Here is a 16,732-nt window from a genome sequence, read left to right as displayed (position 1 = left end):
AATCTATATTGTACTTAGAGTATTCTGAAGCAAAGAGTTATTTCTTGCCCAACCCTCGTTCCCTGGAACAGGTGTTTCTCTTACTAGCCAAGCAAACAATTTACCTTTGGTTGGGGAAGTGTTTGCACTTAGGAAGACAGAAGCAACTGTTATAAAAGCAATGCATTCACCTGTAAAAGGAACTACCACATTATTAGCTTCTGTGTTGCTGAAACTAAATTATGCTAACCAAAAATGAAGGTAACAATACAGTGTTCACACATTGAGAAAACAAGACTTTATGTGGTTGTATTTTTGACATGAACGCTACAGTCTAAAAGAGGCACAGATTTGCACTAAATGTAAACAAATCTTATTGGTAAGAAAATTTTGCAGAAGAAACTTTATACACAAGCTTTTTTAAAAAATCATGTTTTTTCTTAAAAATTTAATAGCAGGTGACAAAACAAGTCTCAAAAAATGGACATCTTCACACACTTAAATACAAGTGAGTTCTTAAATAAGATCTGTAGTTAGATGTACTAAAAACATGCAGTGAACCAAACAGAAAGGTCTTTGAACTGTTGTACGAGCAACCTTCTTTGCTATCCCATCTCGTAATGCACACTGTACGTATGGAAAGTGTTTTCCTCTTCTAGCACAAACATACTTCTTCACAGGAATAAAGATGGAAACCTCAATTGTTATCAGTGAAAAGTGAAAAGGCCAGAGACACCAACCAGCTCAGGACATGCAGATTTCTGGGATATATGGCTGTGAGAGCTTAGTGTCCTCTGTCTTTTCTTGTCCAGAAACTTGACGAACAGTCTTGCGTTTAAACAACCGTAGACTCAACCGCAGTAACTCATTGTCTACTACTGGAGGATTTGTGTAGGTTTGTTTGGTTGTGCCCTGTTTGAATGGAAAACAATTGCTAAGTTAGGCACAGCTGCACGGTGAGTTCAGACACTGTCACCCTATGAACTTAGAATATGCTACACAACTAGTGCTAATGAACAGTGCCTGGTTTATTGGAAGAACATTCAGCAGTATGTCTGGGAAATGATAATTTCCACAGGTATCTAAAATTATTTCAGGGGAGAAGAGCATCTTAAAACACCCACTAAAGTGAGAAGTCATTAGGTCTTAAAAGCCTCTAGTGTTCAGTCATTTATAAAATTTCTGCCACATTTTAAAAGGGGGGAAAAAGGGATATGGACAAGTACCAAACCCATTTGCAGAAGAAACCTAACTAGGTGGCTTATGAAACAAGGGGAAGGTACATCAGGTTGGTTTAGATGCATATAAAGATGATTCCATAGAAACAAGTCTCAAAGTTAAATGATCAAGTCACTTTGCAATTACTGAGTGTTAAACATGTGTTTCTGTGATGCGGTGGCCTGTTAGGTGCACTTGCCTTTTCATTTTTGACTAGCTGCTTGCGGATTGCAGAGTCTCTCCTAAAGCACAGGGCCTTACAACAGGGACCAAGATTACACAGCAGGCCAGATCGCTCTTCCTTTCGCAGTAGGGCAGCCATGTTCAGGGCCCCAAATTCATGTTCAAATAAGTTCTCGGCATCTACAGAAAAGCAACATAAAGGATATAATAAGAAAATGTTTTTAAAATGATGGATAAGACACCAATATACAGCTGTACTATGTATGTCAAGAGTGTGTGTAACTAAAGTAAAAGGAGCACGATGCAGCAGGGAGCACCAAATTTGATTACCAGGGGCATCAGGGGCATGACTTATGTTTGGCCCACACCCCAAGGGTATCCTTTATTTCCCCCTCAGGTAAGTGAACGGTGGCTTTTCACTCCTATACAGAAAACTAAAATGTTGCACTTGGGGATACTTTATAGCGAGAGTAAATATTATCTTCCATATCACTTACAAGGATCTTGGATGGTTTGTGCGCAACGTTTCAATATTTCAACAGAGCACCAACACATTCACAAACCCCTTACGCATGCCATACTTGTTGGGCATGTTGCTACTTGAATGGACATCTCAAACAGTTGATTTGATACAGCCTATACAAAACTGGGACCCAGGTGGCGCTGTGGGTTAGACCACAGAGTCTAGGGCTTGCTGATCAGAAGGTCGGCGGTTCGAATCCCTGCAACGGGGTGAGCTCCCGTTGCTCGGTCCCAGCTCCTGCCCACCTAGCAGTTCGAAAGCACATCAAAGTGCAAGTAGATAAATAGGGACCGCTCCGGCGGGAAGGTAAACAGCGTTTCCGTGCGCTGCTCTGGTTCGCCAGAAGCAGCTTTGTCATGCTGGCCACATGACCCGGAAGCTGTCTGCGGACAAACGTCGGCTCCCTCAGCCTATAGAGCGAGATGAGCGCCGCAACCCCAGAGTCGGACACGACTGGACCTGATGATCAGGGCCCCCTTTACCTTTATACAAAACTAACGAAATCCTTGGATGTTTTTCTACCTTCATTCGGACAGATCCGTCAAGCCAATTATTTACCTTTAGGTTTCTCCATTGTTCTCTGGCATGTTTCTTTAATTTTGGTGAAGAGTGAAGGGCCGGCGAGTTGTTTGGAAATGCCAACTCTCAACATAACAGCGCCGGGAGTAAATTTCAGAAGAGCAGCTCCGGCCTCTCGCGGCTCTTTGGGCTGCTTTGGCATTAGACTAGACCAGTCTACATCTATTACATCCACAGGATCTGAAAACACACACAAAAAAAGAAGTTATTCCTCCTCTCAACAGTACATATCAGGCAGAGCTGGAAAAAAATTATGGTCTCTCACTAATTACCATACAATGGATACCAGTGTCATTTAAATGGCTAGAAATCTGGAATTCACAGGACATCTATTTCTGAATAAACTAAGTGACATTTGCCGGCCACTCTCTAGCAAAGGGGGGTGGAGGAGGAGAAGAGAGGAATCTCTTAAGTTTCTTCCTTGATGAGAAAGATTGAGAGAGACTTTCCTTCATTCTGGCTCTGCCAAGACTTAATAATTGGACAGAAGTTAAAGTTTAGGGTTTAATTTTTTTTTTATCGTAGCACATTTTTATCTCTTTCCAAGTCACTTGGCTATTAAAGATTATTATCTTATTGGCTGCATTTATATCCCACCTTTTCTCCAAGGAGCTCAAGGTGGCATACATAGTTCTACCCCTCCTTAGTTAATCACTTTTTTTTTCACTTATCAAACCTTTATTAGGCATTTTACGAATAAAACCATAAAAGAGAAAATCACATATAAGAGCCTTGAAATATATATAAAAAAGGCAGCAGTTAGATACATAGACGTGTGTGTGTGTGTGTGTGTGTGTATAAATAAAATCTGGGATTTTCCTTATTAACCTGCTCCTTGGAGGACTGCTACCAAAAACTCGGCTACGCCCGCCGTTACCCTTTGGTCAACATCAGATAGGCAGAATCCCACACTTTCACCTTGCTGGGGTTCCAGACCACAGTGAGCCTGTGATGTAGATTAGGAGGAGAGGCAGTGACTGGCCCAAGTGGAATGTGGCTGGGTTCAGACATCACAACCAATGATGGTTTATTAGACTGGGAACAAGTCCTGCATCCATATTTATTCATTACATTTATACACCACCTTTATCTTCCAAGGATCTCAAGGTGGTGTATATGGTTCTCCTCCACATTTGATCCTCACAACAACCCTGTGAGGTAGGGAGATGGTGACTGGACCAAAGTCACCCAGTGAACTTCATGGCTGAGTGGGGATTCAAACCTTGCTCTTAAAGGTCCTAGTCCAATACTCTAACCACTACGCCACAACGGTTCCTTTCCCCTCCCATCACGTTCCCAGCTTTGGTGTTGAAGTCATGCCTTCTTAAAACTATGGTTTCCCATGATCTGGACCAGGAAGCTGTACTTTAAGCACTGTTTACAAACCAGAAACTGATAGGTTGTTCTATTATTTAGATGGGATACAAAACTTCAGAGAACAGGAAAATTTCTCTCCCCTTTCCCATGACTAACAGAAGTGGAATTAAGCAAAATCACAAAATGAAGGCCATTCATTTAATGTGTATAAATTAGGCAGGATGCAGAGTACAGATTATCTTTACATAGAAGCTGTGTAGACATAAAACAAAAGGGTTGAATTTATTTCAATTCACATATGCCTGACATAAAAAGGATTACTTAAAACTCACCTGGCATCTTCTCCTCGTCCTGTTGATCCTCCCTTTTTTCAGCATCACCAGCCAAAATTTCATCCAGTTCATCATCACTAATTGGCTCATATTCTCCAGCACCAGATCCCATTGACTGCATATCATCTATTTTGACTTCATCATCTCCACCTACAGAAGAACAGTGGCAAAACATATCTATTTGAACTTTCAAGCTCACCAATACCAACATCAATGAAATGCAGACCTTCCGTGGCTTGGATCCTAATGTCTGAGAGTCCAGTTCAATTTATTGAAGAGTGATCCCACTAAAGCTGCCTTTCTCCCCCCCCCCAAAAAAAAATCCAGAGTCTTGGGCCCCTCTTTGAAATGGCATGGGATGTGGGTGGCTGAAGCACAAAGGGCAAAAACCAGAGATCACCCCTCTGTGTGTGAGCAGGTGGCAGCTTTTGGATCCAAATCAAATGTGAGCTGCATATTATACTTGGGAAGAATTTTTTAAACCTATTTGGTTAAGAGTTTTAACAAGAAACTTTCCATACTAAATACACACTTTTGTTGTCTTTTTAAGCACCAACTGAACATGCTGCAGGAGATGAGATTAGGATCGCCTACTGTTCTTGTTAGCAGGGAAACAGTGTTCGGGGAGAAATACGCTGCAACCTTTTCCTCCTGTCTCTTTCCCTTGGCATAAACTCCTCACTGCAATTGGCTCCAGGAAGCAGGGCACAGAGAATGCAGATAATGTCCATGTCCCTCCCCAACCCTATTAGAGCAAGTGTGTGTGAGAGAGAGGGGGGGGGAGAGGGAGAGGGAAGGTGATGAATGAGAATGATTTGCATTGGAGGTCATGGAAGAAGAGTCAAACACACTCTTCTAGAGGCATCTACACTGTTTAGGGCTCTGGCTACACTGCTGAGATGGTGTTGTGAAGTGGACCCAAGATCAGAGCCCTCAAGCAAGAGGATGAAACACTCAATTCTCCACCAAGAAGACTCATTCAGGTATTTGGACAGCCAAAACAGACCGATAATACATCACCTTCTACATGTTCCACTTTCTCAGCTTCAACCCCATCTTCGAATCCTTGCAAAGGTCCCAAGTCTTTATCTAGCCTTTCCTTCTCGAGGGAGGTAGAGTCCAAATAGATCACCTCAAATTCTGGATGCTCCTTGCCCGGTTTTGTTTCACTGTGCTTGGATAACTCTGCTTGAGAGGAAATATTGGCACCTCGATCTCTCTCGGGATTCTCCAGGAGTAGCCTCTCCTTTTCACGATCTGTATCCCTCCGTTTTTCCCGCAGTCTTTCTCGTTCGCGGATTCTGTCCCGCTCTCTGTTCCTTAGCCAGTCTTTGGCTGTATCTCGGTCCCAATCTCTCTGCCTCGCATCTCGCCGTTCCCGTTCCCGATCGTGCTCATGCCTGTCTCTCTCCTGCACCCTTTCCCTGCTATCAAAGGACCCAGATCTGGAATGACCTTGGCGATCTGATTCAGGAGAACTTCGCCTGGAACTGTGGCTCCTTGAATCCTGTCGATCTGGATAAAAGTGTTAAGCAGGTGCATGACTATGTTGTACATGGACTACACGCCTAGCAGAGCTTGGCTGAGAATAAGCCATGTTCCGCCAGTTCTCTTCTTGCTCTTCCCATTTGAAGCTGATTTTCTGGTTTGTTAGAACACAGTTTCCCTTGATACCCCCACCCCTACAATTCTCTAGGTTTCTTTGGCAGATAGGAAATGCTCCCTCAGCAAATGAGTCAATCTGGGAAGGGTTCCTGGAAAGCAGAAGGTTTGGATGCACCTTCCCACATTTTTGTCAAAATGAAATATTTATCCCCAATCAGCAAGGGCAGAATATGATATGTTTGTGATAGTACCACCTTGGAATACATGATGCTACTAAGGATCTAACCAGTTGCCATTGAACATCTAAAGATGTTCCATGGTCTGAAAAGGCACCATGGTTTGTTTATTGTTTTATGATGCCATTTTAAATTGAAAGCCACCTTGGGGGCTACTTGGGTCCAAATTCACACTATTAATGAAGACAATAACGAAGTCTACAAATCAATTTCAAAACTTAAAGAGGGTGTAGCACAGGCATCCCCAAACTTCGGCCCTCCAGATGTTTTGGGACTACAACTCCCATGATCCCTAGCTAACAGGACCAGGGGTTGGGGAAGATGGGAACTGTAGTCCAAAACATCTGGAGGGCCGAAGTTTGGGGATGCCTGGTGTAGCATCAGGAAAATCATAAACCAACAACCAACCTTCAAACCATGAAGGGGAATTGTTTTATGAGGCTAAAGATTATGAGATGCACACCATACTGCAGCCTCTCCCTGGTGTTGGCTGATGCTTAGCAAAGGTCTGAGGTATTATGAGAATTTGAGGAAACCGGGCAGAGGCAGCTTGTGCAAGCAGAGAAACACAAATGGAACTACCTGAAGAGGTGCTGCGGCTGGGAACCCCTCGTTTTAGTTGATCAATCCTCGACTTCCGCTCTCCGGCAGCAATTTCTAGACACCTCCTCTCTCTCTCTCTGTCACCAGCGCTGCCATGCAGGATCTTCTTAATGCCGGTCTGGTCATCTCCGCTACGATGTGCAGAATCATTGGAGGGCGAGCGAAGTCGACTGGAGGTCCGGCTCCGATTGCTACAAAGACTGCTGCTTCTCTTCTCCTCAGTAGGTTTATGGTGAGGGGGCTCCTCAACCACGTGAGGGGGCTCCACGGCTTCAGTCCGTGCGCGATGGCTATTTCTGTGGGGCTCCTCGGAACCTCTCTCCAGGATACTTTCCCCACGCTCTGGAACGTCTTCATCCGACCAGTCGCTAAACGTTGTGTCCTCTCTCTTGGGCGCAGCTTCTACGACCACAGATTTCTCAGGCACTGCTTCTACCAGCTCCTCTCTGGTGGTTACTGGTGGTGTCCTTGGGCCTTTTTTCTTTTTCTGGTGTGGGCCGCTGTCCTCTTCAGAAGCCTCAGAATCTCCTTTTGATCTTTTGCGCTTCTTTTCAGTGCTTTTCTTTTTCTGAGCTTTCTTGGGAGAAAAGACCTGGGCTTTCTCTGGAGCCGGCTCACTAACGAAGCGCTCCACCCCAACGTCATCTTCTTTCTTTTTCTTCGTAGTCTTTTTCTGTATTTTAACTTTTTTCTTATCTTCGTGCGCATGGTCAGCAGCCTCTCGTTCTTCAGAAGCCCGGGTGCTTATGTTCTCTTGGACCCGGCTCCTTGAACTTTCATTGGTCTCCCGCTGCTCTCGTTGTTTGTCCCCAGAAGAGGAACTCCGGTCCTTGAAATCACTTTCCTCATAGTGTCTGGAACTGCCCTTTCTCTCCGGCTTTCGGTCGCTGTCTTTCCACCGGCTCTGCTTGTCTTCTGAAAGGTGTGTAGGACTAAGTGAGCGTGATTCTTGAGGTCGTACAACCTGACTCAGTAATCTGCGTTTTTCGTCTGTGAAAGATGAAAAATAAGTCATGACACTTCTTTTCTGAACAGGCCCTTACATCTGATTGTCTCGCTTAGGTCACAACTAAGTGGCCTGCACATATCCAACATTAAGGGGCAGAATTCCTTCTACGTCCATTGCCAGTTACATTTTTAAATGCCCATTTAAAAAAAACACACACACACACAAACACATTCGGCATGAAAGATGCTCATAAGAAAACCACCATCAATACACATATACACTGTTTCCTTATCCTATAAATACCACCTGAAAGTAAAGAAGGATACTCCTAGAATATCTTTGGCCAGACTGCACATTTAACAGTGATGTACTTTTGGTGAAAATGTTTCTGACATTTTAAATTAGAACATTTTCTGTTTCATAAGCTAATCTGCAATGAATGGATAACAATTGCAATTACAGCATGAGGAAAGTCTGGCAGTTTCAAAATTATTAGCTTTGTTTACTAAATACAAGTAAAATAAACATGGTAAACCAGATTAAGTTCTTATTTTTGGAGTTTTGTACTCACACAGCCAACAGTCAAGGAGAACGTGCAGACTGACATGTTAGTAAAGGTAAAGGGACCCCTGACCATTAGGTCCAGTCATGACCAACTCTGGGGTTGCGGCGCTCATCTCGCATTATTGGCCAAGGGAGCCGGCGTACAGCTTCCAGGTCATGTGGCCCAGCATGACAAAGCCGCTTCTGGCAAACCAGAGCAGCACACAGAAACGCTGTTTACCTTCCTGCTGTAGCGGTACTTTTTTATCTACTTGCACTTTGACGTGCTTTCGAACTGCTAGGTTGGCAGGAGCTGGGAGCTCACCCCATCGTGGGGATTTGAACCACCGACCTTCTGATCGGCAAGCCCCAGGCTCTGTGGTAAACTCAGCCTTCTTCTTTTTTTCAAGTTCCACTCATGTTTTCAGCTAATCTGCAAATGTTCTGACATTTTCACATCTTTATGATCATGGTAAAGTGCCTCTAAAATGGGGAGGGGAAGGTAAGTATCAGAAGTAGGACGGACTTTGAAATGCAGAATGCAAATCTCTGCAAGATAAGAAAGCAAATCTCTGCAAGAATGATAGCCTTGTACATACAACTCAGAAATAAAATACAGACAGACATACAAACCCATATACTTTTAAGTCATCCTTTGCTATCTCAGCTTGCGAAATGAAAGCAATGACTTCTAATCTGCATCTAGCATGGGGACTGCATGCTTTTACTTACTCTGATCTTCTCCACTGTTATAGGCATCACTATCAGGTGAATGCTCACGGCGGCGCTTAGGTGATTTACGAGGGCTGGGGCTACTTTCATTTCTGTGACGTTTTCTATATCAGGCCAAAAAAACCATAATCAAATTTTATGCACTTCTAAGAAATCTCTCATCTTTCACCATAACAACAAACAGAACTGCAACAAATTGCAGCGAGTTGGACTACATGACCTGTGGGGGTCCTTTCCAACTATACCATTCTATGAGTCTATGAAATCAAAATTTTACAAGGGATCAGTAAAGTGTGCGCTAGTCTTCTTTTAAAAATAATAATTACCATATGGCATATGAACCTTCAATGGATCCCCAATCAATTATCCTTTTGCAGGCCTAACCATAGAGGCATTTAGTCCTTTTGCCGTCTGGTGCTACAGGCAACTATGGCTGCCAAACTGGCCATTCTAAGTATCAGTTCATTTTCTTTTAAAAACCAAACTTACTTTGACTTCCTCTCTTCGCGACTATCTCGTGGGGCCCTTTCTTCCCGGATGTCTTCTCTCTTGTCTCTGCGCTCTTCTCTTCCTCTCTCCTTGTCCTCCCACTCTCTCTGGCGCTCCCTTTCCTTCTCTCTTTCACGCCCTCTCTCTCGTTCACGCTCTCGTTCCCTTTCTCGCTCCCGTTCTCGCTCCCTCTCTCTTTCCCGCTCCCTCTCTCTTTCTCTGTCGTGATCCCTGTCCCGTTCCCTGTCTTTATTATCCCTTTCTCTCTCGCGTTCTCGCTCACGGGCACGTTCACGTTCAGCTTCTCTCTCGCGCTCCCTTTCTCTCTCGCGCTCACGCTCTCTCTCCCTCTCCCTCTGTCTTTCATCTCTTCGGTCTTCACCCCTATCTCCCCTTCGCTCTTCTAATCGTTCATCACGTTCAACGTCATCGTTCCTTCCCTGGTGTCGTACTGGCGAGCTTGGTCTCGGATCTAAAATGATAAAACAGGTTTCATTTCCCTGGATAAACAGACAGACAGACTTCAACATCCAGCTAATTGTTCGTGTATTCCTGCAGAAGGAAACTTCCAGCCCGCGAGTCTGGCAGGCCTCCCCAGTGGACACATAAGGCCACTCTGGCCAAGCCAAAAGCACCCTACATCTGCCCTGCACCTGACATGGGATTTGCAGGCACCACTGATCAGCCAAACAATGGTGCTTCGAATACTTTGGACTTCTAATATTGGCCCAAGTTACCAAACTAGTTAACAACTACTGTAGCTTGTTCACTGAAGCAACAGGACCACAGTCAGTCCATTTCCTTCTCCCCCCCACAAAAAATGTTTTATTAACAATTTTCAAGATAAAATACAGTAAAAATCAAACTAGTCTACAGACTAGTTTACCAGAATAGGTAAAGTTAAAGGGACCCCTGGCCATTAGGTCTAGTCGCGGACGACTCTGGGGTTGCGGCACTCATCTCACTTTATTGGCCGAGGGAGCCGGTGTACAGCTTCTGGGTCATATGGCCAGCATGACTAAGCCGCTTCTGGTGAACCAGAGCAGCGCACGGAAACGCCGTTTACCTTCCCACCAGAGTGGTACCTATTTATCCACTTACACTTTTAACATGCTTTCGAACTGCTAGGTTGGCAGGAGCTGGGACTGAGCAACGGGAGCTCACCCCATTGCGGGAATCCGAACCGCCGACCTTCTGATCGGCAAGCCCTAGGCTCTGTGGTTTAACCCACAGCGTCACCCGCTACAGAATATTTAAAAAGTCAAACGATAAAAAAGCAAGAGAAAAGAGGGGGGGAAATACCTGTAAGGCCCTTCAGCATATTTCTATCATGTATACCCTGTCATTTATCCACATACAGAGGTGATGACTCTTCCACCTGGGAGCCTACTTTTTCTGCCAGTCTCTCACTCTGGGGAGACCCTTTCTACCTGCCTTTCTTTCATGCAGGGAGCCTGTCACAGTGGCCGGAGTGGACTACTTCAGAGTAACGACGCTACGCAGCTCTGCATTTTATTCTTTTATTGGTGCTGCGTATTTACAGTGCTCAAGTCATTGCTATTTACACGGAGCGATGTTGTCAGTCGGTTTCAGAACCTCCTAATGGCTTTTGGCGCGTCTTTCTCCAACACAAAAGCTTTGGCAGACCCATCCTCTTGCCCCTCCTCTTCCTGCGTAATTCTGGAGTTGGAGGGATGGGTCTTCCCCCCTTGCTTGCCCCTTCCTGTCCCACCTGGGACCCTGGCTCCTCTACCTTGCCTGAGCCTCGGACACGACTTCCTGCTTCCCCACTGGAATCGGAACTCTCCCTGCTTTCCCCTTTGCTCGGGGACGGGCTTGAACTCAGGAGGGGAGGGACTTCGCGATATCCCCTGTCCCTCACATCCACCCCCCTCCCAAGCTCTCCTTCACCCCTCCCCAGGCCCCCCCCATGTGTCGGTGACGACTGGAAGCCTAAGAACTCAGTGCTCTCCGAGCCCGTTGGTGTGAATACCTCCCCCCAGTCCTGCGAGCCCCCCCCTTCCGCCTGGGCGGACGGGAATCCCAAAAAGTCCGTGGCGTCAGAGCTGGTGGGGGTAAAAACGTTCTGCCAATCTGCTCCTTCCTCTGACTGGGTGGATCTCGGTGACACCCATACCTCATCCTCTGGTTCCTCAAACTCCGCTTCCCAGCGCCATGGTGAGCTGCTCTCCCGTGCCTCCTCCTCCTCCCCCTCCCTTTCCATGTGCCAGGGCTTGGGTCTGTGGGGAAAGAGGGCGTGAAATTCTTCCACCAAGAATTCCTCCTGTATCTGAGTGGCTGGGACCCATTCATTCTGGGACGGTGGAGCATCCTCCCATGCCATGAGGTACTCCAGTCCCCCCACCCCCCACCTTGAATCCAGGATGGCCGTGGCCTCATTGAGTTGCTCCCTGCCTTCCCTCTCCCCCCCTCCCTCGGGGGTTTGTTCGCTGTCTCGGAGCCTGCTGCTTTCCCTGTACGGCGACAGCAGCGATCTATGAAACACTGGATGCACCCTCATGTCCTCTGGCAGTGCCAGCCTGTATGCCACCGGGTTTACCTGTTGCGTGACCGTGAAGGGGCCCAGCCTTTTGGGTGCCAGCTTTTTGCACCTCCCTCTGGTGGGAAGGCCCTCCGAGGACAACCACACCTTGTCCCCCACCCTGATGACCTCCCCTTGTCGCCTGTGGCGATCTGCCCCCTTTTTGTACGCTTCCTTGGCCCTCTCCAAGTGTTCTCTGAGCTGCTGGTGCACCGTCTCCAGTTCCTCTGCCCAATCCTCAGCCTGCGGGCCCTCCTCCTCCTCCTCCTCCCTCTCCCTCTCTGGGAAAGATCTGAGGTCGCGCCCGTAATTGGCCTTAAAGGGCGACACCCCTGTGGAGACGTGCACTGCATTGTTGTAGGCAAATTCTGCTAGTGGCAAGCGATCCACCCAGTCCGTTTGCCGCTGGCTGACGTAGCATCTCAGGTACTGCTGCAGAATGGCGTTGACCCTCTCCGCTTGTCCGTTGGTCTGCGGGTGTCTAGCCGTCGACAAGCTGACCTCCACCTGCAGGAGGTTCATGAGCCGCCGCCAGAACCTGGAAACAAATTGGCGGCCACGATCCGAAATAACCCTTAAAGGTAATCCATGCAGTCTGAAAATGTGATCAACAAACAGTTTGGCTGTCTCTTCTGCCGAGACTGCCCTGGCGCACGGTATAAAGTGACACATTTTGGACATAAGGTCCACCACAAGACGGCGCTGTTGCGTGTCTTTCTTGTCCACCCAGAAGACCGGGCTGCCCCCTGCTGCCTTGCTTTCCCTTATGAACCCCCGCTTGAGGTTCTTGTCGATGAAAGCGCGCAGATCCTCGAGCTCCTGGTCTGACATGGCGTACAGCTTGGCTGGGGGTATCGTCGCCCCTGGCACCAGGTTGATCTGGCAGTCAAAAGGCCTGTGCGGGGGTAGGTGGTCGGACTCCGCTTCGCTGAAGACCTCCTGCAGGTCCCAGTACTGCTTGGGTATTGCCTCACCCCCTTTGATATGCATGGTGGCCACCGTGGCTATCGGAGGCCCCTCCCCTGGTTGGTGCTGCATGCAATGTTCCAGACAAAAGTCTGACCCAAACGTGATGCACCTCTGGTGCCAACTGATGGAGGGGTCGTGGCGCGCCAGCCAGCTCATGCCCAAGACGATGGGGGGGTCTGAGATGGTGGTGACGTTGAACGCCAGTGTCTCTGAGTGCCTTCCCACCGTCATTCTCATGGGGGGGGTTTGATGTGTGATGGCCCCGCCCAGCAGCTCCCTGCCGTCAATGGTTGCTACGTGCAGAGGAAAATCCAACTGCAAAAGCTGGATTTGGTGCTCTTCTGCAAAGCTTCTCGAGAAGAAGTTGGCGGACGCCCCACTGTCAATTAAGGCGAGGACCGTCAGGGGATAGCCATTTGGGAGCGTTAGCGTCACTTCTAGAACCACTCCTGCTCTGGGAGGGGTGGGCTGGCTCTGCACCTCTCTGTGCGGGTGGGCGGGCTGGGGCTGTTGTCTGCTGACTGTGCCTGGCTGCTGCCCCTTGTCTCCTGCAGCCAGGCTTTCCCGTTTCCCTGCTGTGGTGCTGCGTCAGTGGGGGAGGGCACCACCGTTCCCGCCTTTCCTTGCCACTCCCTGCGATGTGGGCAGTCTCTGACGAGATGCTGGGGTGAGTTGCAGAGAAAGCAATTCCCGCCCCTTCCCTCCTTGCGTCTTGGCGCCGCTGGGTTTTGAAAAGCCCGCGCGCGCGCGCTATCAATCTGCATGGGCTCCTGGTCCTGGCTGGCTCCAGGCGTGGCCTGAAAGGGTTGTTGAGGGAGTGGCTTCTCCTGCGACCGTGGGAACCAAGCCCGCTTTGCGCGCGTCGCTTGCTTGTCGTTCCACCGGGATTCCTGCCTCACCCCCACCGCCAGAGCTGCTTTGCTCAGCTGATCCATAGTACTGGGCTTTGGACCTCTCGAGAGTTCATCCTTCACCTCCTCGCTCAAACCCAAGTAAAACGCAGCTTGCATGGGAGGCGAATCCAAAACCCACCCCAGTCTGTGCACCAGCATGGTGAATTTCGCCCAATATGCGCGAACTGTCATATTTCCTTGGCGTAAATTATGCAGTTCCTCCTTAGTCTGGTCCAAATGACTATCGGACGAATACATCGTCCTCAAACCTTCTAGAAATTGTTGGACATTTTTCATGCAAGGATTCTTGGTTGCGATTAATGGTCTTAGCCACTCCCTGGCTGCTCCGGTGAGATGTTCCACAATAAACGCTACTCTGTGCTCATCATCGGGGAACTCATTCTGGTGCAGCTCAAGAGCATACACGATCTCAGTCTCAAAGCCCTGAAACTCCTTCGGGTCTCCATTGAACTTGCTTACAAGGGTCCCTGCTCTCCTTCCTGGCAGCACTTGGACTTGGGGAGCCCCTCCCGCCTTGTTTTTCTCTGCATCCAGCTTGTTTTGGAGGTCTACCGCCACCGCCCTTAAATGCTGCTCTTTTTCCTGGAGCTCTCTCACCTGTTCCGCAAGTTGTAGCCGGTCGTCCTGGACCTTCTTAGTCTCCTCTTTAGCTGCCTTCAATTCTCCCTGCGCCTGCAGCGACAGCTGTTGCAGTTCTAGCTGGGCTTGCTCAGCGATCTGCCGCCACTTCTCCGCCTCGGACACGCTCATCCCGGCAACTCCGAAGTAGCCCAAAAATGATTAGGAGGTTGCTGTCACAGTGGCCGGAGTGGACTACTTCAGAGTAACGACGCTACGCAGCTCTGCATTTTATTCTTTTATTGGTGCTGCGTATTTACAGTGCTCAAGTCATTGCTATTTACACGGAGCGATGTTGTCAGTCGGTTTCAGAACCTCCTAATGGCTTTTGGCGCGTCTTTCTCCAACACAAAAGCTTTGGCAGACCCATCCTCTTGCCCCTCCTCTTCCTGCGTAATTCTGGAGTTGGAGGGATGGGTCTTCCCCCCTTGCTTGCCCCTTCCTGTCCCACCTGGGACCCTGGCTCCTCTACCTTGCCTGAGCCTCGGACACGACTTCCTGCTTCCCCACTGGAATCGGAACTCTCCCTGCTTTCCCCTTTGCTCGGGGACGGGCTTGAACTCAGGAGGGGAGGGACTTCGCGATATCCCCTGTCCCTCACAGAGCCCATCCTCTTTATTAAATTGTTAACAGTCACTCTCCCCCCTGCATAACTGTCCTTAGGAAACTGTTCTGCTTCAGCTGCTTACTGATAAAGTATAAACAGCGCCTACCTCTCTCTCTGTTGTCGCGCTTGTCCCTTTCCCCATGCCTTCTTTCAAAGGAAGAATCCCTCGTGTGTTCACGGTTTTCGTAGCGATCCCTGTCGGGATAACTGCTCCGAGATTCCCAGCTGTCGTGGTAGCTGCTGCTGGTGTTGTGGCTGTCAACCTGAGATCCCCTTGCTCCTCGACTACCTAATGAAAACATACATGTTGAAAAGCACAGGGAGATGGCCTGCTGCCATGCTGAAAGGTTACAGGATGGCTAAAACCTTTTTTATAATCTAAACATGTTTATAATTAGTTTTAACTTAAAAATACATGTATGGCGAGAGCTAGTGTTGTGCCTCCTGCAAGTCTCTAAATATGCTGCAGTGTCTTGTAACCCTCTGAAATGGATCTGGAGTCCGGGACAGGGGAGGAGACCACAGGGCAATCCTATTTGTATGAGCGGAAGTCTGCCACACAAGTGGGCCAACCCTGTTGAATTTCACTACCACTGTTATTTTCTCAGTAGGTATACTGGTGAATTAAAATTGCATCCTCTAAACCTGATAGTTTACCTACTGGGTATGAAATCTGTTGTGAAAGGGGCAATCATGTCAAGCAGAGGTGGAAGGGATCAGAGTGGTGATGTAGAAAAATACAGTCTAGTATTAGATTTCTTAACACTTAAAAGCAAATGCTTATTAAAAAGGCAATAATCAAATGGATTTCTACCTTCCCATTACCCATCTGCTCCTAAGTATTTCATAACTCTTTGGAATACCCAAGATAAATTAAACAGGATAAATTAAACAGGATGGTGTCTGTAGTTCGTAAGTGGGGCAGAAGGCCAACAGAATTTTAATGGTGAAAGGAGATTTAGTGAAGGAAAACAGTTCAACTTTAATGAAATTTGCCTCATGACGATTTAGAAATTTAATCATGCAACAAAAACCCAGCGTTTCATTTATTATACCTTTGTCCGATAATTCAGGTCCTCTTCCTCTACTTCTTCCGGAAGTTCTAGATTCATTTCTACTCTCACTTCTCGAGTCTGTCCTCGTTTCGGAACGAGAGCTCTCTTCTCTGCCATGGGTTCTTCCATAGCTACGTGATTCTTCCAAATACTGCTCTTCCTTTTTATGGGAGTCTCGACACTCGCGGTCTCTGTAGTCATGGGTGTCCCGTGCAGAACGCAGGTCTCTCTGATCGCGACCTTCCTTATTGTCTCTGCTACAGCCCCTTGTGTCCCGTGAGTCCCGAGTGTCTCGAGATTCTCTTAAATCCCGACGGTCTCTGTTATCCCTGGTTTCCCTTCGGTCCCGCCCCTCCCGCCCATCCCTCGATTCTCGATCGTCTCTGTGATCCCTGGGAGTGCTCTGTTCTTGGTCATAGTCACGTTCCTCTCGAGTCTCTCTCTCTCTTCCCCTTTTTCCTCTCGTCTCTGAAAGGGAATTTAGTACACCTGCAGTTGAACAGTCAATTGCACAAACAGTTCTAAAATTAAACTGCAATCTATTAAAACTACAAGAAACGTTGGAAGCAGAGGGACATTTTTAAAGGGTGATGGTGGTTCTTAAATGAAAAGTCACACAAACTCTGTCACTCTCTTTTGAAGGGGGGTAGTGTGTATTTTGTTCAATGCGCCAGGCAAAGCTTGATATATATCCAATGCAATCAATCAAGCTATTGTGGCAAAACACATTTTAAACATA

General features: G+C 47.6%; 1 protein-coding gene across 9 annotated transcripts in view; it reads right to left on the bottom strand.

Moving 5' to 3' along the window:
* Nucleotides 1-258: 258 nt before the first annotated feature.
* The window catches only part of ZC3H13 (zinc finger CCCH-type containing 13), a 51,345-nt gene continuing 34,871 nt past the window's right edge, over nt 259-16,732 (bottom strand). For all 9 annotated transcript variants that reach the window (XM_035110187.2, XM_035110188.2, XM_060272390.1 and 6 more), the window contains 10 exons: nt 15,994-16,461; nt 15,045-15,227; nt 9,289-9,760; nt 8,800-8,903; nt 6,555-7,565; nt 5,152-5,646; nt 4,132-4,281; nt 2,462-2,662; nt 1,397-1,560; nt 259-891 (listed from right to left, as the gene is read on the bottom strand). In XM_035110187.2, the coding sequence (XP_034966078.1) occupies nt 724-891; nt 1,397-1,560; nt 2,462-2,662; nt 4,132-4,281; nt 5,152-5,646; nt 6,555-7,565; nt 8,800-8,903; nt 9,289-9,760; nt 15,045-15,227; nt 15,994-16,461 (3,416 nt within the window). In that variant the 3' untranslated portion in view covers nt 259-723. The remainder of the gene's footprint in view (nt 892-1,396; nt 1,561-2,461; nt 2,663-4,131; nt 4,282-5,151; nt 5,647-6,554; nt 7,566-8,799; nt 8,904-9,288; nt 9,761-15,044; nt 15,228-15,993; nt 16,462-16,732) is intronic.

The sequence above is a fragment of the Zootoca vivipara genome, chromosome 3 (assembly GCF_963506605.1).
Source record: "Zootoca vivipara chromosome 3, rZooViv1.1, whole genome shotgun sequence".
Classification (NCBI taxonomy): domain Eukaryota; kingdom Metazoa; phylum Chordata; class Lepidosauria; order Squamata; family Lacertidae; genus Zootoca; species Zootoca vivipara.
This window is presented reverse-complemented; position numbering and strand designations above follow the sequence as displayed.